This window comes from Paramacrobiotus metropolitanus, unplaced genomic scaffold, assembly GCF_019649055.1.
Source record: "Paramacrobiotus metropolitanus isolate TYO unplaced genomic scaffold, Prichtersi_v1.0 Parri_scaffold0000013, whole genome shotgun sequence".
Taxonomy (NCBI): Eukaryota; Metazoa; Tardigrada; class Eutardigrada; order Parachela; family Macrobiotidae; genus Paramacrobiotus; species Paramacrobiotus metropolitanus.
The window spans coordinates 1,228,415-1,252,275 of NW_026570233.1; the positions used below are offsets into that span (position 1 = coordinate 1,228,415).

General features: G+C 42.9%; 5 protein-coding genes across 6 annotated transcripts; 4 read left to right on the forward strand and 1 right to left on the reverse strand.

Annotated features, from left to right (window-relative positions):
* Window positions 1-841: 841 nt before the first annotated feature.
* Window positions 842-2,309, forward strand: LOC129584387 (uncharacterized). Its single transcript, XM_055476545.1, has 3 exons — window positions 842-1,240; window positions 1,342-1,641; window positions 1,805-2,309. Exons 1-3 carry the CDS (start codon window positions 1,111-1,113, stop codon window positions 2,047-2,049), a joined length of 675 nt encoding a protein of 224 aa, XP_055332520.1. The 5' UTR covers window positions 842-1,110; the 3' UTR covers window positions 2,050-2,309.
* Window positions 2,310-3,344: 1,035 nt separating this feature from the next.
* On the forward strand, window positions 3,345-3,780 carry LOC129584439 (uncharacterized). Its single transcript, XM_055476598.1, has 2 exons — window positions 3,345-3,493; window positions 3,564-3,780. The coding sequence occupies exons 1-2, from the start codon at window positions 3,389-3,391 to the stop codon at window positions 3,762-3,764; spliced, it is 306 nt and encodes a 101-aa protein (XP_055332573.1). The 5' UTR covers window positions 3,345-3,388; the 3' UTR covers window positions 3,765-3,780.
* Window positions 3,781-6,969: 3,189 nt separating this feature from the next.
* Window positions 6,970-7,921, forward strand: LOC129584443 (BTB/POZ domain-containing protein 6-B-like). Its single transcript, XM_055476600.1, has 2 exons — window positions 6,970-7,337; window positions 7,416-7,921. The coding sequence occupies exons 1-2, from the start codon at window positions 7,236-7,238 to the stop codon at window positions 7,662-7,664; spliced, it is 351 nt and encodes a 116-aa protein (XP_055332575.1). The 5' UTR covers window positions 6,970-7,235; the 3' UTR covers window positions 7,665-7,921.
* Window positions 7,922-8,338: 417 nt separating this feature from the next.
* On the forward strand, window positions 8,339-13,497 carry LOC129584383 (BTB/POZ domain-containing protein 6-B-like). Of its 2 annotated transcripts, none has more exons than XM_055476539.1 (7): window positions 8,339-8,646; window positions 10,881-11,314; window positions 11,398-11,520; window positions 11,617-11,776; window positions 11,837-12,015; window positions 12,621-12,753; window positions 12,836-13,497. In XM_055476539.1, exons 2-7 carry the CDS (start codon window positions 11,223-11,225, stop codon window positions 13,310-13,312), a joined length of 1,164 nt encoding a protein of 387 aa, XP_055332514.1. In that variant the 5' UTR covers window positions 8,339-8,646; window positions 10,881-11,222; the 3' UTR covers window positions 13,313-13,497. The 2 variants fall into 2 exon arrangements, with proteins under 2 accessions (XP_055332514.1, XP_055332516.1); XM_055476541.1 differs by having other exon boundaries at window positions 11,042-11,314.
* Window positions 13,498-13,862: 365 nt separating this feature from the next.
* On the reverse strand, window positions 13,863-17,324 carry LOC129584341 (long-chain-fatty-acid--CoA ligase 5-like). The gene is made up of 8 exons (XM_055476491.1): window positions 16,876-17,324; window positions 16,407-16,521; window positions 15,842-16,111; window positions 15,606-15,781; window positions 15,390-15,548; window positions 14,880-15,326; window positions 14,526-14,804; window positions 13,863-14,435 (listed from the first exon to the last, which is right to left on the reverse strand). Exons 1-8 carry the CDS (start codon window positions 17,020-17,022, stop codon window positions 14,007-14,009), a joined length of 2,022 nt encoding a protein of 673 aa, XP_055332466.1. The 5' UTR covers window positions 17,023-17,324; the 3' UTR covers window positions 13,863-14,006.
* Window positions 17,325-23,861: the final 6,537 nt, after the last annotated feature.

The following is a 23,861-nucleotide window of genomic DNA, read 5'->3' on the forward strand; positions in this document are numbered from 1 at the left end:
ACATGCTCCGGTTTTCTCTAATTATCGACAGCTTCCAGCTTGCCAGGAAGATTTGTAGACAATAAAGCTGCAGGTTCAATTCAGACGCAGGAAATCCTGGTGACCAGGCATTACAGGAATTAACACACCATGGCCTAAATTCGTCGCCATACCTTCAGAAAGTAATAACACGGAACGAGCTGCAAAAGTGAGAACAAAAATATCGCGTGAATATTGTGTGTGAATATTTCATATGAAGTTAACACGATGCTTTGAGAGTAGAATGGCGTACTTTACTCTCTCTCTTTCGACTTCCGATGCTTTTGTTGTGTCGTTAAAGTTTGGGCATTTTCTAATCAAAATCTTGCCGAATTATGTAGCCAGATTTGTTAACGAAAATTATTTCACCGGAAGAATGGAATTTTGAAAAAATCTGCAAAGAGCTTCCCGCTTGCTAGAAAATTTGAAGTTACTTACTGCAGGCTGCTGCGCAGAACGTCAATTGCTGTTGTTTTTATCGGTAAGTGATCAATAAGCCACGATAAACGCGTAGAATATTATTAATCATCACGGTTTGTCATACAGCCGTTACAGCACGATGTGCTCGAATCCTAAATGTCATTCAACCTCAGTGTTATTTACGAAAAACGGAAGCAGTTGTCTGCTGTAGAAGTTCTGTCATTGAACTCTCTGACATTATCGGTTTCTGCCGGCTGCTGAAAATGCTATGATCAAGAAAACAGCGATTAACTGGTCAACAACGAGGAAAACCATTCGAGTGCATAAACATAAAACATTATTATAGCTGTGCCTCAGGGTCTTGGATGTTTTCTGGTAGACGAATCAGCAACTCGACGGTGTCTGGTTGGCCATTAATTAAGTGTCTGTACCAGCAAACTAACGGTTTCCGCCGCATAGAACCGATAAAATTGCCGGTGTATTTCCACGTGCACAATACACGTGGACAGTGTATTGCGGCTTGCCTCGATCATATAAGCCATTAGCGGCAGCCAGCTCTACCAAACCAAACAACCAAACCGCTGCCACTGGAAAAAACGAAAACCTGACCACCATTTGTACAGATAAACCTACTCGGTAGTACGCGGAGTTTTCCCCACTGTAAATTTAACCATGGTATTCAGGTTGATCGTGGCGGCGCTGTTTGCCGTAAGTGTCCACTCTCAGGCTTACGGCAGTTATGGGACTAACAGTGCCTCTTGCAATCCAGCCGACCGATCCTACCCGAACTTGTCAGGAGACGGTAAATAATTGCCAAATGGTCTAATTAAAAGTCGAAGAGTGTTGGCCTAAGGTTGATTATTAGGGAAACCCTTTCAGCATTAATTTGGTCTTGAATTGTAGATCTCTACCGGCAATACATAAAAGATCTCGGAGATGCGGAAAACATGTTTATGACAGCTGCCGCATCGGTGTTCGTTCCCGGCGCGCCCATTTCTAACAGCTCCGGATTTTTTACCGGAATTCTACAGCAAATCTATAGTGCTAATCTAAAGCTGCAGGCTATCATCAAGGGTTCGTCGCCCCCGAACGGAACAGAATGTCTGGAACTGGTCAAGAATATCGGCTATCTTATTCAGCAATCACAGTTGCACTCGAAGGATGTTATCCCGGGCGGAGCGTGCAGCTCCCTTACCGGCGAAGGTAAATTTCTGAAACAGGCGGAAGTGGTATTAATGTATCAAAAGCGCTAAGCATTGTAACCCAAAGTACTCGTAATACTATGAATTTTTTACTTGGTACTCTTATTATTGCGCACGACGATTCATTTGTTTTTTCATATGCACTGGCAGTTTTCTTTTTATAGCACGATACCAGTATTTATTACAAAACTTTGGCGGCTTGGCTGACATCGTGGACCAGCAAGGCGTTGCGCATCAGAATGACGCCTATCCCGGGAAGTGGCTGGCCATTTTCATTAACACCTACAAATCAAAGAAACGAATCGAGACGGTCGTTAACAACAACGATTCCAGTACGGAATGCACGAACGCCACCAAACAAGTCTCTGGGACGCTGCAGGATCTTCTTTCCGCGAGCTCTAGCTCGTAATTAATGGTACCTGGACGGACCGGTTTCCGATTTTTACTGGACAGCGGATGTTGCGGACATTCCACATCAGTGTAGAAAATGAGATTTACAAATTACATACGCTGAAATCTTTGACTGACAGCTACAATAACGGCGCATTTCTACTGTCATAAAATTTTGATTGATTTTTGCTAAAATATAACAATTTTTCAGCTACAGTATCGTCCACATAACATAAACAGTAAATGATATGGAAAAAAGCGCCAGGTATAGGAAATAAAGGCACGGTTATGTAAGGATTGCACGTAAAGAAAGGAAAAACTTATTAATGCAAAAAATTATGATTATTATGATCGCACTATACGTAATCAATCTGTTTTTTCACATGTAATATCTCCTCATAATGGCAATCAGGTTGCCATTGGGAGGGGATATTATTAGTACATGTGGAAAAACATATTGATTAATCATTGTTCTCGTTATTTTCCTGCATTTCCTGTTCCACTTCTCGCTTCTGCTACTGATATTTTCGTGGTTTATTGTAAATGCCGTTTCCGCGATACGTATTCGCTCTGATAAATTTAGTATTATGAAGGGTCGCCGCCTTCAACAGTAATTTCCGCTTGGTCAATATAGGGGGCAAAACTAAACGTGTTCCACCGTTTCCGGCTACTGCAGCCGTCACCCTGCTGGAGTTTTACGTTGTGGGCCTTGTGGCTGAACATGGCGCTTACGTACCGCGCCAGATTTAACCGTATGTATTGCGGTAACGTCATGCTCCAGGCGAGTGACGGCAGCAATACAGGGGAACCGTGGAACACGCTTAGTTTTGCCCCCTATATTCCTTAAAATCTACATCATTTATAGTCCGTATTTAAATAAGTGAATCTGCCCCACCAGGTGGCGACCGCGTTGTGAGCGCCCCGCGACAGGCGCGACTCGTGGTGCTATGAAGGTGCTCTAATTAAGGGAGTCGACCCCGTAAGTGTGGCTAAGCGCGGTATTAACCAGTTTAGCCGTTGGCCGTTGGGACTTTAAAATTTCAACAGACTTTAGCTACTCTAGCGCTTTAGTTCACTTCTTAAGTATTGCTTTTTCAGTTTTATGTCGATCTCTATTTTCCGTCCGATCACTGGGATATTAGCTGCTTCGAGAACCTTTCCATCCACTGATCTGTTTCAAACCCCGAACATGCCCGCCAATCTGCTGAGGTATGTGGCTGCTACAACGATGTTTCATTTCCTTCTTTGTGTCATCTATCTTTCCCCAGCTCCTTGTCTAGCCCACTGAAAGTGTGTTTTACAGTTTCCTGTATGCTGATACAGCTGAACATCTCACTCGCAACAACGTCTTCGCGACGATGAGTTGCGCGGACAAATACGATGTGCCACAGCTGATGAAAGTCTGCGCTGACTTGGTCGTCCGCCAACTGAACCCAGTGAACTACCTGGACACTTTGGAAGAGGTGAGGTATCCCTTCAATTTCGCAAGATTTTTGACAAGAATAGCCAGTTTGTTGGTGTTATTTGTTAAAGGCAATTCAGGGACATGCCGACGGAATAGTGAAGTGCCTGGAAATGGTGGATGCTAAGGGTTACCGGATCCTGTCATCGGACCAGTTCAGCGCGATCAGTCAGAAAGCCCTGCGGAAGATTCTGCAGCGCAGCACGCTAATGGCGGAGGAGAATGATGTTTACCTGGCTGCTGAAAGGTACCGGCAGGATACCGCGCGCTGAAACAATTTTTACACATCAGCAGATATCAGGCATACGCGGCAGGGTGTAAAACCTGGCACTGGCAAGTGCCTCTGGCGTTGCCACTGGCATGGCTAGGGATAAAACCTGGTATGTTATCCCTCTGGCACGCAATAAAATATGGCATATGCCGGAAAACTAGAATTATCAAAACCATAACTTTCACTACGATGTTGGAACTCACTGTTAAACTGCTAAAATAAAAAATAGCGATTAAACTGAAACTTTCAAAACTAAATATAAAAATGATCTAGTACCATATACATCGTACGGTTATTCGTCCCGGCAAATACGTAATAGAAGTAGAAGTATTACTAAAACTAAATTTTCAAGGCAATTCTCATGTGGTGATATTGCACTTGTTTAAGTCGATCTCTAACGACCGGCAAACTAGTGATGTTTGAGTACGGCTGATCTCCATGTCGACGATTTCCGGTGGGTGGAACGCTGATGGCAAGAGCTCTCCCTTTGTACACACACTGCACCTGAATACGAAGTCATATTCGTATTAAGGTCATACACATACAGTACGATGAGTTATACGGCCGGGTACTGCACCAATTTTAGTACAATTATTGCATTACAAAATTGCTTAATGGAAAAACCGATGCAAAAATAGGGGCAGTTTCTTCGATTAATCAGCAGTTTGTTATTCTAACGGGCACTAAAGAACTACTGAATTACTGTAATTTCATGGAAATTAATCTCATGCAACAAACGAGTTAATTAAGGTCTTATTAGCTTAATATCTTACTACGTAGATCAGCCTGAATGTTTACCGCCGTCACTCTTTTTTCTCTAGTGGTGTTGCAACCTGTTCAGCACTTCACGATCGTCGTTGCACCAACTACATGTATGTACAATGGACGCCAAAATTGTCTTACACTTATGTAATCACAGAACTCGCTCAACCAAGCACTTTTCTGTACTCAAATAGCCAAATTTTTGACTGGCCATCGGCCTGCTGACATTTACACTTACACCTTGCGCATTTCCCAACGAAAACCGTCGACCAATATCTCAAACGAATGAGGAAAAAATTTCAAGAATTTTGATACCGAACAAAGCGTTCTTTATAAGATCTAAGAGATAATCCAGGCATCTAAAGTTTCTCGTAGACATAGCATAGGATTTGCATCCGCGGTTTGGTTTCAGTTTTCACACAGAAATCGTGCGCTTTGTCTACGATAAACTAAAATGGCTCGATTTTCTCTTAGATCTCATGAAGGATGACCCGTTTGGTATCGAAATTCTTGAAATTTTTTTGTCTTTCGTTTGAGATATCGCCTGATGGTTTTCGTTGGGAAATGCGCCAGGAACAAGTATTCGTATTCTTGCGCGTTTTCTGTTTATTGGTCATTTGGTCCTGGGCCATTTATTTTTATTGGTCATTTGGTCCCGGACCGAATGTAAGACAATTTTGGCTTCCATTGTATGAAGCCCGCTATTGAGAACTGGGATTCTAGAACGAGATAAAAATAACAGCAGTAATATTCATCATTTAGCTTATTCACCCAGTCACCGTACGTCTAATTAAAATGCAACTTTACATAATTTCAACACTTCACAATATCGGTACTTATCAATATTTGTAATTATAATCCGTGTTGTATACCACACAGCTCCGAACGCTTACCCAATGTCCAGCATCGGTACATTTCCAAGCGTTACTCTTTTTCGACAGACTAACGCAGACACAATCAGTAATGTTCGGAACGACAATTAATAAAATTGTTCGTAGTATGTTGGCAATTGTAAGTGTCAACGTGTCGTCTACGTAAAAACGATGGCTGAAGGCAGAACAGTAACTTTAAGTTCAAAATGATTAGCGTTTGATGTCTGAATGGTAACTACCAAAATATGTAATGTTGTGTCTCTATGTGCACTGAACTTTGGTCCGGCGGAAGAGAAGGTCGATGCAGTTGCGAATCTGCACCGTTGCACAAAACAAGAGCGCCTTTAATACAAATTTCATAGACATACGCACACACTCATAATACAAGTACATGTGCCAATTGCCATTTTGCAAGCAACTGTTCGTATCATTGCATAATCTTCTGTTTTCCAAACAACAGATAACCCAGACCTTTAATCATCAGTCATGTCAAGTTTAACATATGAGTCAAAGACAGTCAATAAGCGTTGGATTTAAGTCGATATTTTCTGTTTTCGGTGAGTGCCATTTCACTTTGTGCCGGTTGTAGTAAGCCTGCACATGTAACGATTCATACAAGATTTATTGAAATTTAAGTGCTCATTTGAACATGTATAGTTAAAGCTTAAAGGCAATTCGCATATACTGGTATGCAAATTATGCCGCTAATTACGAAATTTAAATGATGATGATGACAACTAAAAGTTAACTTTATTTTTTACAGGTCTGTTTGGTGTAGAATAACCTAATAACGGGTGTTTTCGGATTTTCAGTGATCAAATCACAGTCTTATCGTGAGCGCCTATTGCCGGGATATTTACCTGCATTTTTTTTAATTATGCATCTGTGTTAAGAGCGGCGTCATTTTGATCTGCTCTGTGTGGAAATGTTTGTGTGGTTGTACTTTTTATCGTGACCTGTGTAAAGGCGGGACGCTCCGCCCTCCTGAGTAGCTATTCGCTGTTTCTGGGGATTTCCACCCCGCACATTGCTGCGCTGTATTGACGGATCTGCAGCACAGTTGCACTGGCTGCAGAATCCTTCCTTGTTAGTCTGGTGTTGCTGCGCCACGGTGCGCATTAGATTCGGCAACAAAGCCTCATCCGGGTTCACCGCTGTTCGCTGTCGAGGATGCGCGTGGCGCCCATACGGCCCGCGTTATACCTGTACCATCGCGTAAGGAACAGAGTTCAACAGACGGTGCGGAATAAGCCCGATGGTAAAATAGAAGTTTTTACTACTCGTCATTATTGCAGCGTACTTTGTCTGGGCACCAACCGGTTCCCATTAGGCGATGAGGATTTTTGCATTACAGTATTAAGCGTACACCGTCCATGCCAAATGATTGCAAATCGAAACGCGGATGCAGTATATTCTTCGTGAATCGGCGTGGTTTGGAGCTTGGAACAGTTTTCAAATTCATTCTTTTTGCAGCACCATTACGCATTAATTGCTGATCGAGCTGTTCATGCCGATGGGTGTAATTCGTTGAGAAAATTAGTAAGGTCTTGTAACTCTTGTCCATGTACGGGTTTAAGCATTAGCAGCTATTAATGCAACTGATACAATCACAGTTTTATTAATTTTTGTAACTTGTACAAAGGAGGCAGCGTCAATATTTTCTACTTATTTATTAACCGCTGTGCACGTGTTTTCTGGCATATGCCATATTTTATTGCGTGCCAGAAGGATGACATACCAGGTTTTATCCCTTGCCATGCCAGTGGCAACGCCAGAGGCACTTGCCAGTGCCAGGTTTTACACCCTGCCGGGCAACAACGGCCTGCACTCGCAACAACATGGATCCATCCAGCGCTAATCGGCGAGAAGTGCTGGGCGACGCTCTCTTCATGATAAGATTTCCGCTGCTGACTCCTTTGCAGTTTACTGACGCAGCCAAGGTGAGCGGACACGTCGAGAGTACACGTAGACGAAACTGCATTGGTAGCTAATCTAATTTGGAAACGGTATGGTGGCAGAATGGTTTGCTGACTAAGGAGGAAATCTCCAGCATCGTCACGTACCACAATGCCACCATGAAACCGTCCCTTCTGTTTTCCGCGGAATATCGCACGGGAACACAAGCGCTGAAGCCGCTAACGCTCGGCTACGGAGAGGACGTCTTCGTCCGTACTCGTACCAAAGAGGGCATATTGTGTTGGAAACCAACCCGGATTACCGGATTTAATTCCGGTCAGCTGTGGTTTGTGTGGTGTAACAGGGAATAACCCGCCCCGGTAACGCCGGACAAGGTGGTACGGGCTGTGATATTCTAAAACGTGGCCAGCCTTTGAATGTGCGCACTTCCGTCGAATCGAATTATAAGAGTGGAACGTACTACGGCATGGCGGGTAACCAGCACCGGGTCTTCTGCCCCGGAGAGAACATCGTTGTTTGGTTCTACAATCTGATGCTTTGCGACCATCAGGTCGTGTCATGGAAGAGACCATGGGAAAATCTAAAATTTATCGCCGAGAGTGTATAATTCTGCGCATTTATGTTCAATTTAATGAAGATTAGTCGGTTTGAAATAAAATGAACCGTATTGGTCGGCTAATGGGTATCTACTGACTACTGCAAAAGTACGTGTTACAACGCGGTACATCTTATGTATTGTACGACTACCGTAGTTGACAAAACATCGGACAACAGGTAACATTCTACTGATTATTAGTATCGTCATTCTTTAATTTCTATAAAACGAACCAACACACACTTCCAGTCGTATTGTTCATTAGGCACGCACAGCATGGAAAAGAATGGATGCCACTGACACCGCTATCGAACCACATGGGTACGATAAGGATAGCATTGAAGAAGTGTTTCTGTTATAAATGTTTTCTAGTACTGAGTTTGTACTTGTGACATGATACTTATTAAAGGTGCGAGCACATCGGTACGATAACCCTCCCATTCACTCAGGGCTTCGTCCTGTTAGGGAGTTTAACCGACAAAACCATCCAGACGGATAAACCATCCGTCCCGAATTTGCAGTCCGGCAAAACCGTCCGTCGTTCCAAAAAAGGACTATCTAGCAAAAATTTTCCCCGTCCAGTTTTGTTACACTTTCTGTTATCGTGGACTGTAGGCATCCCGATTTCTGCCTGGACGGTTATGCGGGACTGGAAATTCGGGGCGGATGGTTCATCCGTCTGGATGGTTTTGCCGGTTACAGTTTGTCCAACATACAGTACGACATTAGATCCGCAGGTAAGTACTTATGTAGCGCGCCACAGGGAGCAGCTGGTGATCCGCTGGCTGCTCCGCACTTTTTAACTGAAGAGTCTGTGAGCCTTGACGCACCAAATGTCGCGTTTCTGATGGTTTGGTGTCGTTTGTGGAGCGAACAATTTCTTTAACCATAAAGCGGGATGCGATCAGAAGGGAAATATGGGCATAAGCGGCTGCAGCCCTAGCGGCGCTTACGTGAACCGTATACTGTAGCCGCTAGATGAAGTGGCTCCACAGAGTCTGGTGTACGAGAAAAGGCACGACGTATATACATACGCTGAATTGAATAAAAAAATTGAATTTTTGCTGCATTTTTGATTTTCAGTCATTTTAACAGGTTTTTTGAACCAAAATTGTGTACCTGAGCTTGATTTTATAGTGAATAATTGCATTTCGGCTGTGGATAGTATTTGAATCAGAGCTCTAATTTGTCGAAATGGGCCGTAAGCAGCGTAGTTATACAGAGGAACAGATTCGAGCATTTCTGATCGGTTTTGCTGCCGCTGATGTGAGCGCACGGAGTTACGCAAATAACATCGGAGTTCCATGGAGAACTTTCACGCGCTGGAAAGGTACAGCTAGATTTTTAATTTATTATCTACTTGCGTGTTTTGAAAGCAGCCAGTCTACCTGCAGCAGGTTGAAGAAGAACGAGCCTCTTCGAAAGCAGAAACACAAGCGAAAGCCGGAGCACTCAGACATAGAGGACGCCTTGTACGAATTTCTCCTGGCCGAACGGAAGAAGGGTCTTATTGTGACACGTCTGGAGCTGAAAAAAAGAGCTAGAATTAGCCCAGGCGAAAGGAGCTCCTACCTTCAAGGCTTCAGACTGTTGGCTTACTTGCTTTTTGAGGAGAAAGTGCCTGCGATATCGTGTCCCAACTCGACATGCTCGCAAGTCTGAATTCACGGAGGAAGATCTGGTAAGTTGAATTTTTTAACATTATAAATGAGAGCTCTGACAATTTTCTAAAAAACAGGAAGAAGAGCTGGAGTATTTTCTCCGCTTACACAATTCCATCGTTCTGGATGAAACTCCCGCTGACCGCGTATTCAATTTCGATCAGACGATGATTCGCCTTGTAGCGCCGAAACCGAAAACACTTTCTCCCATTGGAGTGAAAGAAGTAATTCTATAGCTTTTAATCAATTTATAACAAACATTTATAACAAAGTTATGAGAATTGTGAGAGCTCTGATATTTTATTAATTTATTGAATCTGGTTTGTTGTGCTTTTTTGGGGTGCCCTGGCCACCGGGGTGGTTCCTCTGGAAAGCTGACTGTGAACGGCTTTGCAGGTTACTGTTAAACAGCCTCCTGGCGAAAAGAAGGAATAACTGTGTCTTTAACGATCCGTGCGGATGGAGGAAAATATCCTGCTGTAGTGGTGCTAAAGGGGAAAGAATGGGAAGCTGTCAGAAGGGATAATGAACAAGCTGAAAGTTCCTCCTAATATTTTGTTGAGAGCTCTTACTCTACTTGGTGGACGGAGCAGATGGATCTGGACTGGATAAAGTATACATTTCCCGAAGAAAAGCAAAAGCGTGTTTTAGTTCGAGACCAGGCACCGGTCCACAAAAGAACCATCGGAGCTCCTACTTAGAGAACGAAATGTCGAGCAAATCTTCGTGCCTGCTGGTCGCACAGGCGATTATCAGCCCCTTGACGTCAGCGTTAACAAAGCAATGAAGGCCTCTTTTCGTAGCGAATATCAGCTTTGGCGAGCAACTCATCATGAAGTAACAAAATCGGGATATCTGAAGAAGCCAGGGCGCCAAGACTTCCTGGATATGATCTCTCGTGCATGGCAAAGCGTAACCCCAGATCTTGTCCGTAAATCGTTTTCGCTGCTCAGGTGCTTAAGAATGATGACCGAGATCATGATTATGAGAGCTCTGAAAATGATTATGAGAGCTCTGAAATGGATAAGGAAAATCTAGTTGATGAAAGCGATTCTGAAATGGAGATTAGTTTATTCAGTGATAGTATTTTAGAGAGTGATGGTACCTGTGAGATAGAAAACGGTTTACCAAAGTAAAAGAGTACTAAAATAAAATGAATAAAATAAACTTTACGTGTGCGCTGCCCGTTGGCGGTAAGCACCGTGCTCAATGCCCGACGAGGGGAAGGCAGCGCCCGGATCTAACAGTGGAGCCACTTCATCTAGCGGCTACAGTACAGTACAATACAAGCACTGAAGCACAACGGTTAGTCCGTTAGTGAAAGTCGCGCTAGCGAATTTCTGACTCCAGAATCCACTCAATCCAAACTGGCCTGAATTTTTCCTGATCAGATTTTAGGTGTTCTTAGCTGTTAATGTGTTTTGTTAGTCTTGAGAGTTATAAAACTGATATTATCGTAACGCGGTGGTAGTGATTCGTGAATGCCATTTTCCGTTTGATAACCTGGGAGTCTAGGATCTTTATTCTGGTGTTTTAAACCTTTCCCTTGCTGAGCCGTTGTATTGTTTATGAAACACTCGACCATGTCCATGAATCCGACCTCATAAACGGCACCTGATGGGCCCGACTCTGGCGGGAAGATAGCGGACTGTATGGAGAAAATGTTAGCCAGCGGAGACCTGAGTGATGTGAACTTCACAGTGGGGCGCCAGTTCGGCCAGACCAAGAACTTCGCCGCGCACAAGTATGAGTACCTTGAGAGCGCTTGATGAAAGCTCTAGTCTTTTCATTTGTGGCATGACAACTGACGAGACATGGTTCTTGCAGATTTGTGCTCGCTACTCGCAGTTCCGTCTTCCGTACGATGTTTTACGGGAGTCTTCCAGAGCAGTGTCAAGCAGCTCTCGACATCCCCGATATCTGTCCTGAAGGGTTTGCCAATCTGCTCAGGTATGTGGGTGGGACAAGGATGTTTCAATTGGTTGTTTTTTACTGTCTTTATTCCCCATATATTTGTCTAGTCCGTTAGAACTTGGCCCTTTACAGTTTCATGTACGCTGATACAGTTAAAGATCTTACTCGGGATAACGCCTTCGCGACGATTTGTTGCGCAGATAAGTACGATTTACCACAGCTGGTTAAATGCTGCACTGACTTGGTACTCAGCCAACTTAATCCAGAGAACTGCCTGGCCACTTTGGAAGAGGTGAGGTGTCCACTGCATCATCTATGATAAAAAGCCAGGTGGTTGTTGTTGTTTTTTCAGGCCGTGCAGTGGCATACCGACGGAATAGCGCAGAAGTGTCTGGAAATGGTGGATGCTAAGAGTTATCGGGTCCTGCATTCGGAGCACTTCTGCTCCCTTAGTCAACATGTACTGCGGATAATTCTGCAGCGGAGCACGCTAATGGTGGAAGAGAATGTTGTGTTCCTGGCTGTTGAAAGGTACCGCAGTGTTAGAAATATATTATTACATTTACAGCGCTTGCCGTTATTATCGAATTTGTGGCCCACTTCACAACACTGCCTCTCCACTCCGTAATAAGCGCCCCTACCCAATAATGGTTTGAAAAATTAGAGCACGCCCTAGATTACAGCCCACGGCCCGCTAATAATGATACGAGCAACAAAATCATGGTTACTTTGTTTTCTAATCTCGGATCTTGCATTGTTTCAAACTCAGCTGACGAACTGAAGTATGTGGTGATTGTTGTAGAGAACGTGTGCCGGGATGTTGCAGAAATGATTTGTAATCGCTATTTAACTACCGCGTTCGGTTTCAAACTTGAAGTAGGGCAGGATGAAACAGTCTATCGAAAAATAATTTTTGAAAAGAGTAATGCCGATCACCACTCCACCCCCTCTCGAAATAACGGCCCCTCCCCGAAATAAGCGTTTCTTCATGATATTCGAAGCATTTGTGCCCCTCGCCTACGTATCGGTATTTGTGCATCTCTTCGCAACGTGTATTTGTATATTTCGCTGATTTGAACGGCATCCGATAATTATATTATAAGACTATCTCAATACACTGAATGTTTTGTATGCAGTTGGGCAATAGCGGCCTGTGCTCGTAACGACATGGATCCATCCGGTGCGAATCAACGACAGATGCTGGGAGACGAGTTTTTCTTAGTAAGATTCCCGCTGCTGTCTCCATCGCAATTTTCTGACGCTACCAAGGTGAGCGGAAACATAGGGATGTAAAAAAATGAAGTATTAATTAAGAAACTGTATTGTGACATTTGCAACTGTATTCCGACAGGGTGGTCTTCTCACTGAAGCGGAAATCTCCAGCCTCATCATGTACCAGAATGCCACCGTGAAACCGTCCCTTCCATTTCCTGTGGAACGTCGTACGGGGCCCCAACCGCTGGATCCGTTGACGCTGCGCTACGAAGAAGACGTTTTCGTCCATATCGACGGGATGAAGTGGTGGAGGCCAGCCAGGATTAGCAAATTTAATGCTGATCAGGTGTCGTTTGTGTGGTGTAACACGGGCCGTCAAGGCACGGTAACACCGGACAAGGTGGTGCGGGCGGCGGATATTTTGCAGCATGGCCAGCCTTTGAGAGCGCGCACTTCCTACGTGTATAATTACAAGGATGTGACGTATGACGGTATGGAGGGAAGTCAGCACCGGGTCAGCTGCAACGGGGAGGACGTCGTTGTCTTGTTCCAAAATTTGATGCTATGGAATCATCAGGTCGTGTCGTGGAAGCTGAATAATGGGAGAATCTAATTTGTTCTAAAGAGCTGGAACAGTTATTTATTTGTTACCTGTGGTAGTTTTCGGTGTAAATGTCTACGTAAAAGGCATATCTGCTTGTTTAAATTTCTATGTATTCTCCGTACATTTTCGTAGTGCATTGGCTGAATATGTATTTAAGGTTGCTGACTTGCTGTTCACTAATTGGCACGCGTATTGTCACCCACTCCGATGGTTTGTTGTATTTTGTAGTTTATATTTGGGTAATATTTTTTATTCTGCTGATTGAATGAATTATTGTCCAATAAAGTACGTAACTAAAAATCAGAAATTAACAAATACCCAGTAAACAGGGTAATAAAATACACAAATAAAAATTAGAAAAATAAGCTGAATAATAATTATAAAATAATTAACTGCTGTATTATGGTTAATAAAGATCAGTAACATTATTTCGTAAGCTAATAAATATTACAATCTCTCGTTTGGTGTGCTTAGATTGGTAATCTGGAGAAACAGTTGGATGTGATGGATCGTTGGTACTATTCGTTGGAATGTATTATTTATCAAAAATGCTCGTAAGGAAGCCATATAGTAGACCTGAATAATCTGATGCTTTTACGAAATGTGTGAACAGTGAACACGCGCACGGCACAATGAAGCTTCTTCTGCGTAGCGAATACCACAAATTAAATAAACAACATGGATAAAACTATGAACAGCGGCATTAGCGGTACGCATTTATGATCTCGTCCCTGAACTTAAGCCGAATACCATCCCGCCTTTTCTTCTGAGACGGTGTTAAGCAACCGTTGGCTAGAGAGAAAGGCTCCGGCAACATAACGATCCTCTCCGGAACTTCCCAGGGCTGCATGCCGGTTTCTTGTCCAATTCGCACCAGCTCTTCCTTGATAAGCGCTTTGACAAGGACCTCGGATTCCGGAGACTTTGGATCGGCAGTGTGCGCACCAAGCTCCTTATAATTTGGATATATCAAAGCGATGCAAAATTCGTATTTGCTGTTGCCATCGATGAAGATATTCTGTATAAAATTGGAGCGCGCAAAGGTGCTTTCTAATCTTTCAGGCGCCAGATATTCTCCTTGGTTCAGTTTAAAGATGTGCTTTTTTCGGTCGATTATCTTCATGTAGCCATTCTGCAGATCATAAAACTGTAATAGCTGGTTGCCGACTAAAAGTTTTTTGGACGAATTATGGGGTTTTAGGTTTACGGTTTTTTTACTGACCGGTTGCCATTCACCAACATCCCCTGTGTGAATCCAACCATCCCTATCGATGAGCTCCGCGGTTTTTTCTGGCATTTTATAATATCCGTTTGACCCGAAAGTTACTCGCATACACACTTCCCCTCGTCCGTCGCGAGCGAAATACTCCAATTCAGGAACGTCTTCCAGTCTGGCTTCCACACCGGGTAACGGCAACCCGACATGACCCGCAGACATTTCGCCGTAAGGAGTGGAAAATGCAATCCCAGCTGTTTCTGATTGGCCATAAATTTCAAAAATCTGCGAAATTTCGTAACTAGCTATAGAGGAATGTGGCAGCTATTATTTAGTACTTAAAATAAAAGCATTTCGTACGTAGCAGCCAAGTACAGCGCGCGCGTAATTCAGAATTTCACCATCGGTAGCCGCCGCTCCTGTGACACCCACACGAATTTTTCCGCCCAACATGTTTTGATACTTTCGGAACACCAGACGATCCCAAATAGAATCCTTCCGAAAGATTCCGTGCTCCATTTCTACTTTTTTAACAGCTACGCCCAGGTTTGCTAACGTACGACGGTACAGGGACTTATTGAGGTCGCTCTGTATTTCCGTACAGAGGTGGCTGTTCAGCCGTGGTACGAGCAAGAATACTGTCGGGGCAACATCTTTGGCGTCAGCGAACCAGTTGGTCAACACGTCGCCGCTGATGTAACCCACTTTTCCACCGTGCAAATGAATTAACTTCTCCATTTCACGCTCCAAAATGTGCGCCAACGGGAACAATCCCAGTAATGTGTCGTCCGGGCCAAATTGTAACGGCTGTGATAGTATACTTCAAAGTTTCATACACATAAATTGCCCGTAAAAAAGAAGTGATCTTACCAAAAAACCCTGCGCTAGAGCCATAACGCCCGTCAGCATTTGCCGGTGTGTAATTGTGACACCTTTTGGTATTCCCGTTGTACCGCTTGTGAACGATAACGTAGCCAGGCTGTCTGGTTTAGAAAGGCAAAGTGGGCGTGGGTTTAAGCGTCCTAATTCCTATCATTGGCGTGTTTTGTCAAAAACTATGAGCAATGCTGCTTACAGTATGCTTACCTCAACCTCCACCACCGAAAGCAGCTGAACGCCGAAATCTTCTAGCTTAGCCTTTCTATGTTCAGAAAGGTACTCATGAATCGTGATAACTGTCCGCAAAGATGGTGGAAATTTACCGTCGTGCATTAAAGCGTCGACCTGCGCGTCTCCACCACAAATCATGATTTCCAGTTTGCCTGCAAAGAAAAATTTGCTGATTCGAAGATTTTGCCATCGTAACAGAAATCTTGGCTTACAAAAATCGGTAACAAGGAAACAGGCTTCGCCACCGAGCGCATCGTATAGCGGAGCGACAACCATTCCATACGCCATGCACCCGTACTCGGCCACTGTCCATTCTACGCATGTCGGTGCAAATATGCCGACCAAGTAGTCGTTATTCGGTTGGCCGCCTAGTTGCAGCAAGCCGGCGCCGAAATTTTGCGCTCGTTCGATCAACTCACTGTACGTTAAGTAAATGTATGGAGCCTTCGCGGCTGGCCGGTATCCAACACATTTCCCGTTATCTACAAACATAAAATCTAAGAAAGATCTATAAAGAGGGTCTATAAAAAGAATGAGAATTATCTTGCCTTTCGGATCTGAGAACTTAAACGTTATGAAAATGGTGCTCACTTGAGAACTGCAGCTCATGTTTTTAGAAATATTTTTAGTTAACATTTCCGAGCAAAATTATGCAGACAACTGATTTACGGAAATACTACAGTTTCTTTGGACACAGTCGCAAAAGCATTCTGCTCGTTCTAAATTTGAAAAAGAATACGTCGAATGCACGTGCATTTAAGACGTTGATTATTTTACCGGATATAAACTTTCCAAATGACAACACATTGAATATGTTTAGAGGATGTTCCATTAGAAACTTGCGTGCTGCCTTTTCACCATCTGGTTGGTAATGGCGTTGATCAAATCCATGCTGTTTAAAAGCACAACGATTAACAGCTTTTTTCTGAACCCGTGATTTTACAGAGTTATCGAGCTTACAGAATTTTAGAGAATTACCAAATTTTAGGGAATTAACAGAATTTCACAGGATTTTACCGAATTATCGATTCACCAGAATCATTATTTTTAAAACAGCAGACACTGGTCGTGTCTTACAAAGGATGTTATGCATGATATATTATTGAATTATCTGAAATTAAATCCCATTTTGCAGTTAATGTTTTAATATCGATGCAGGCGCAGCACATTTGATGAAAATTTCGGCTTAATTTTATGAACGTTATATCTCGTAATCTGTGTATTTTTTGCTACTCTACAGACGTACAAATGTTGGTGGGCTCGCGGTAAAGTAGCCAGCAATTCCATGGAAGAGCTTTTCTATGACGAAAACGACTATCCAAATTGCCGTAACTACCATACGCAACGCTGATGCAACGATACAGTTAACCACACGTCGACCTGGGGAGGTCATGGTGACAACTGTCCCGACGTTGTAAAACTTTCCAATATGTTTTTAAGCAGTCCTCTTCAAATCAAAGAACAAAACTTTTTCTGTCCAGATAAACAGCATGATTCGAAGGTGAAATATCGGAGTGATTGGCACACCCATCGTAAATATTTCTTGTCGGTAAACTGGCCTTGTAAAAATGCTCTGAGTTTATAAAATTTAGTAAAGACACTGGGCATACAGCAGGCGATGGATGTACATTCCGGTTGCATCGCGCATGATTTCAGCGAACGATGCACACGTAGTATGTCGGTGGAAAACGAGTTTCTCGCGGTCAGTACGGTCGTCGTCTTGAAAGATGCTTTAAGCGGTGAAATATCGAGAGATAGTGCAACTCCGCTGAATGAAGTGTTTAAACATTTCCTATTCACTTTGCCGCAGCCGCACACATACTTTCCCTGCTGATTCATCATAGAAAGTTCTTACCGTTGATATGCATTATAATCGCTAACACTTTGCCCGCATAGCACTCCTGCTACAATGGGTAAAGGCTTCTTATGTCAGGGCTGCTGCCGCAGCGTGATTTTTGGTGCAGGTAGACCGTAGAGGTGCCGTAACAAAATTATTCGAAAACGTTTTCTTGGGACTAGCGAATTATGTTATCACAGGAAATTTTGCAAACGCAGTACTTTTGGAGCACGTAGCCACGTACTATAAGATATGATAAAAATATGAACTTTGAAAACATATAAAAACACACACAGAAAATATGCCTGCAGTGAATCACACTAATTAGAAATTTTTCAATTAAATTTTGTGAATCTGCACAGGCCTGTTTTTGTGTAGGTACTGAATAACAAAAACATCAATGATGCGCAAAATTAACGGAACTGTAAAAGGCTACATACAAGCAATAAAAAGAGGTTTATAGATAACACTTTCCCTACTCAATTTTTTTCTACATATCTTGTCACTGAGTACAGGCTGTTGCCGAATAAAAGTTGTCATACGCGTACTTTAGTTACGCTCCCGTATTCCAATGCTCTTGTTTGGGTCTTGTACATAATTCTCATTGCCAATCTATGTTTTTTTCCCGTCATACATATTTCCTAAAACGAATTAATTTATAATAACTCGGCTTGCTTACTGCCATAGTAATTTTAGCTTTTTTTAGAATTCTCGAGATCATCCTCATCATTACTGCAACAATGTACCTCTTGAAGTTGCTTTACCATGCAGCCAAGACATTCCTATTTGAATTCGTGATCTTTTTCGTAACTGATGCCGTACAACCCTTCATTCTGCGTTCTTGCTTAATCGCTCCCGACTCTCGTCATAGAATATATGTTTGATTTCAGCAGCCACCACAAGTGCAGTTTTGTAATTCTCCATAATACGGGTTCTAGTAATTTTGTTGACCACTCAGTTCAAAACATTTTGCTTTCTTTCGCTCGTTTGACTGCCCTTCGTTCTATCTTCCGTTCTTTTCGTCGTATTGCACATGAACATAAATGGAGGGAACTATAATGCGACACTATAATGGGACACTATATATATTTTATTAAATCTTCCCATTATTCGTCTTCCATGACACGACCTGATGGCTATCAAGCATCAAACTGTAGAACCAAACCACCACATCCCGTCCGTTGCAGCTGACCCGATGTTGACTTCCTTCCTTACTGCCATACGTTGCATCGTGATAATCATAGCATCTGACAGTTCGCATTTTCAAAGGCTGGCCATGTTGCAAAATATCCACAGCCCGTACCACTTTGCGCGGCGTTACAACGCCGCTTTTTTCATTGTCACACAGTACAAACCACACATGGTCTGGGTTTATGCGGGTAATCCGGGCTGGCCTCCACCAATCAACTACCCCCTGGGGCTGGACAAAAACGTCTTCACCGTAACGCAGCGTCAACGCATCCAGCGGTTGTGGTCCCGTACGACATTCCGCAAGAAATGGAAGTAACGGTTTCACGGTGGCATTCTGGTACATGGTCACACTGTCATGGTGATACCGGAGATTTCCGCTTCAGTCAGAAGACCACTCTGCCACAAAAGCAATTTCCAAATTATTAGTCCATTTTTGTTAACACCCAACACCCTTTCTCCGCTCACCTTGGTACCGTCAGCGAATAGCGAGGGAGTCAGCTGTGGGAATCTAATCAAGAAAATAGCGTCGCCCAGCATCTGTCGCCGGTTCGCACCGGATGGATCCATGTTGTTACGAGCACAGACCGCTGTCGCCCAGCTGCTATATATGCACCTCATCTGCAGTGCACAAACATCCAGCGTGAGAGGATATGCCGCTACATATCTTCTAGCGTGTTGCGATAATCCCACATATTCTACGTCGTTCTACACTTAGTAAGCGAAGTGCTGTGAAGCATGTATTAAACACTCCGCACCCCCAAAATCAACGCCTTTACTGTGCTTTTAAAAGTGCCTAATGAGGATAGAGGAACGGCTCTGTAGTAAGTACCGTCTGAATGGTGCATCCATGATTCTGCTAAGCTAATTAAGTCTCACTAGCCACCATTTTCTGACAGCGGCACTGGTCTAAGTTTACTCGTTCGAACTATGAATCCAGCCCCCGTCCCTTTGTAATAAACGCCCCTGCAGTTTTATGCGCTCTGTCTCGAAGCTATGAAAAGAACAGAACTCGGCGCTTAAATAAGAGTTTCCAGTATGACGTGCGCGTTGCGACAAGATGCCCATAGACAACAGATAATCAAATCCTACAAGTGAGAAACCTTTCGGCGGCCAGGTAAACAACATTCTCCTCCACCGTTAGCGTGCCGCGCTGCAGAGTCATCCGCAGTACGTCCTGAGTTTAGTGACTGGTAGTCTGATACGCAAAACTTTTAATGCGTATTCGGTAATTGCATCTTGCCGGCCGGCAACAGTAATTCAGCCCGAATGCACCGCAGAAAATTGCTCCAGAAACTGTCAAACCAATCGAGCATACGGAGTCGCCCTGGAGCAATCCGGCAGCAATAGTGCTTAGATGACGCTTCCAGAAGTAACAACTAGTTACAAAGTTTTTTTTACCAGGTTTAGTCACTGTATTGTTTTACCACTTTGGTCTAATACTCTGTTTACTATTGCTAACTGTTAACATGCCCGAACTCGCACAAACCAACTCTAGTTTATTCTTTTACTTCTGCTGATGACGCATTGCGCTCGCTGAGCTGTCGATGTATGTTATTGCTGTGCCCTTTTCCAGATGCTAGATTGAATTGTATTCAGTCTTAAAATAAACTTTAACTTAAAATCGTTAGTTAACAGTTAGCCATGGCGGTACTGTAGTACACATAGAATTACTGATCATTATTCATAACGCATGCATCCGGTATCTTATGGTTAAATTGCAAAGAGTACAATAGTCAGTGCGAGTATTTAGTACTGTACAATATGTACTTCCAGACGTGGACATTATTCATGTTAACAACGCAGTTTCGGTGCGCTGCAGGCGGTTGTGGAGGCGGATCTTGCTTTTCTGGAGGATCTTTTGTGACATTGTAGGAGTAGACTAAGGAGGGATTATTAAAAAGGCAGATTTATTGATTTCCGTACATTTTTATCGTTTTAATTTGGCATAATCAGTGCGAATCGCGCTTCAGTGTGAATGTTGCTGAATTAACTTGTAAGTACAACTACAGTATTTCCCATTATGTATTTTCTGTACCATTTCTGTACTGTACCACCAGAAGAAACAGCGATCCCTGCGATAATTTTTCAAGCTTGTCTCTCCTTTCTCTGGCAGCAAGTACAACATGTACAAGTACTCATGGAAGGCAACGTTCACTTAAATATAACGTGCGGTTGTTGTGACCAAAATTCATACCAGTTTAGCAATAACGTATAGAAAGGATTTGAAAAGGATAAAAAAATGGATATTTCTGCGCAGGGTAATAAATGCTATACATTCCTACATATACTTAGAGCAGAATTCATTATTGTAATGGTGAAGAGTGCATGATTTTCAGACAGCTGCTAATTAGTTTCCTTAGCGAATAAAGATGCTTTTGAGCTGACCATGAATTTTATACGTAAAAAGAATAACGTAGGTACATGGGATGAGAACTGATAATATTATATTAATAGGAAATTGGTTAGCAGTTAATTTTCGTGATTGACCTGAGCTGCTGTGCAAAATACTGCGCAAGTTTAATAGAAAATACAATACCATGTTATAACTTGTGCTGCGCTTTAACATTTGAAGTTCAAACGTGTATAATCCGACCTATTAAGGTCTCACGTACCGGTAGCTGCACTTACCGAACCACATGAGCAGAGACAGTGACGGTGCCAGATTCTCCGTCAGGTCCTGGACAATGCTACCGGGTATGTAGCTCCATACTACGCTGGGCAGAAAACAGACGATGAAAAACACCGCTACCGTTCCCGTTCGCTTAGTGATACCCAACTCCACACTGAACCGGTGCTTGAAGCGCAACGAGGTGTCCTTCTGCTTATTCCGCCCCACCGCTGTCCGCACCAGACACACTTTGAAGACAATGAGCGTATAGCAGATACACATGACCACAATGGGGGCAATCTGAAAGATGAACCCGTAGGCGTTAATATGTTGCTCCCTTAATGACGTGTGCCGCATTGTGGAAAATGTATCTTGCTTTATAGACGATTGCTAATCAGTTTTATGATTCTTAAAAATAAATGGCACGTGGAGCTATAAGGCTTAGCGAACGGCTGAGAAACGGCTGCGAAACAATAAAATATTTTGGGTCAAAATCGCATCCTTATTTATCGTTATTTCAGTAATACATTATCTGTACTCGTGTATCTATATACTTAGCATGTGAACGAAAGAGCATGCAATTTAAGCGAGATATTAGTGTACCTGAAAAGGGTGATACTTATAAAAAATAGCGCTGCATATTGTCGCATGTTGTACAAACGAACGATTGAATATGCATTTACTCACAGGCAAAAAATGCATTTATTACTATTTAGATACAATGTCATCTGTATGCAGATTACAATAGTCTTGATGAATCCTCAAACATAATCGTCTGTGACATAAAATCGTTAAAATTTCGCAGGGTATCTGCATTCCGAGAGCTAGACAGGACGTTTAGGATTTATCTTGATTTTTGCTGCAGTTTCCCAAAAGTATAATCGGATTATCCATATATCATTGGCAAAAAATGCGCCGAAGCCACCGGCAGACATTTCCGCTTGCGTGCTACAGCCATTTCCGTATGTGCATGTTACGTATTTGAGGGCGGCTGTGGCATTATGAGAACCCCTATAGTGCGCAAGACCTTGACCTATGAACGCCTGACTGGCAGGACTATCAAATAACAAGACACTAACACTCTCGTTGTGATTCATCATCCCTCGAAACGGAAAAGCCTGCAACAAACTTATCATTAATTAAAACCAAAAATGGAATAAAATCGTAACAATCTGCATTCAATAACCATGTACATACTGTATATGTACGAGTATATACAGTATTTCCAACTAGCGAGGCAACACGTTAAACATGACTAGTTTTACTATGGTTTTACCATGCTTTGGTTGCACATTGCTTGTCTTGATAAACATTCATATAAATTGTAACCTGACCTTTGTTTATTGCAAGTCTGCACTAAACGTGTAACTTTCTACGCATACTCGACGGAATAGTGAATAAAGAGTGATCGATACTTTTTCTGAAATGCACCCGTGACAAAATGTAAATGCAAACAGAATAAACTTTGCCCTGTTGTCTTTACCATTGTCTTTATAAAATTGGTAAAGACGTGCGTAAAGCATAAAGGTTTGCTATGCTAACCGGTAACGTGCGCTTGTGTGAAAAGCAGAATTACGCCAGGCTGCTTTGCGAGAATCGGAAGCATCGCGCGATTGTAAAGTGGAGCAAAAAAGATTCATGCCCACTTTACAATTACGCGCAGTCAAAATCATGATGTTTAGAAATTCGTTTATAATACTTCTCATAGTAGCTGGTATGTTTATGTTAACAGCTGTCACTGTTAGTTTCAATGTGACCATCGTTAACCTTTACACTACACCTGATCCCACGCACGGCTACGCCACCATGGCTCCGGCAATCCGCGTTATAAATACGATGCTTGCCGACAAATTTGCATTTATGAAGGATGTTAAACGATATGAATTAGATCTGCCCCAAGCATTTCGGGATGTCCGCAGTGTGGCATGCATAATTGACAAACTTGGAGCATTTTACAGCCACGTTCTCCATCACGGTTTCGGCAGTAATCCCGAACAGTTTGTGGTGCTGACTTGATCCTGATCCCAGAGCTTTATGCCTAGCGAGCATAAAGATATAGATTTCGAGCATCAGCGGACGCTTAGAATACGCAAACTGTTTGATAATGGTTATAATCTTTATTCTGTTATTATGCGACAATTTTGGTACTTTTCATCTTTTGACGCATTGGTTGGCAGATCTCAAGAATCAGATCCTGTAATAACAAAAGATTTCATCCAGAACAAGATCCTGTTAAAACAGGATCTAGTTCTGGATGAAGTCTGCCAACCAATGCGTCAAAAGATGAGGAAAATTGTGGGAAGATTTTTGATACCAAAGAAGTTGTCGTGCATAATGGCAGAATAAAGTTATAGCCATTTTGAATCGAACAGTTTTGCGTATTCGCCAAGCGATCCGCTGAGTGCTCGAAATCTGTATCCGTTTATGCTCGGTAGGCGAGCGTACGAAATCATGCCTTGGGATCGGGGGTACGTGTTTAGGCGTACGAAACTGCAGTGCTCTTCCACGCAAAAATTTATGACTTACCCAAGTTTACAGTCAGCGGTAAATTCTTTTCCAGGGCGGTATGACTACATTACGTCGAAAGCTGCCCGTT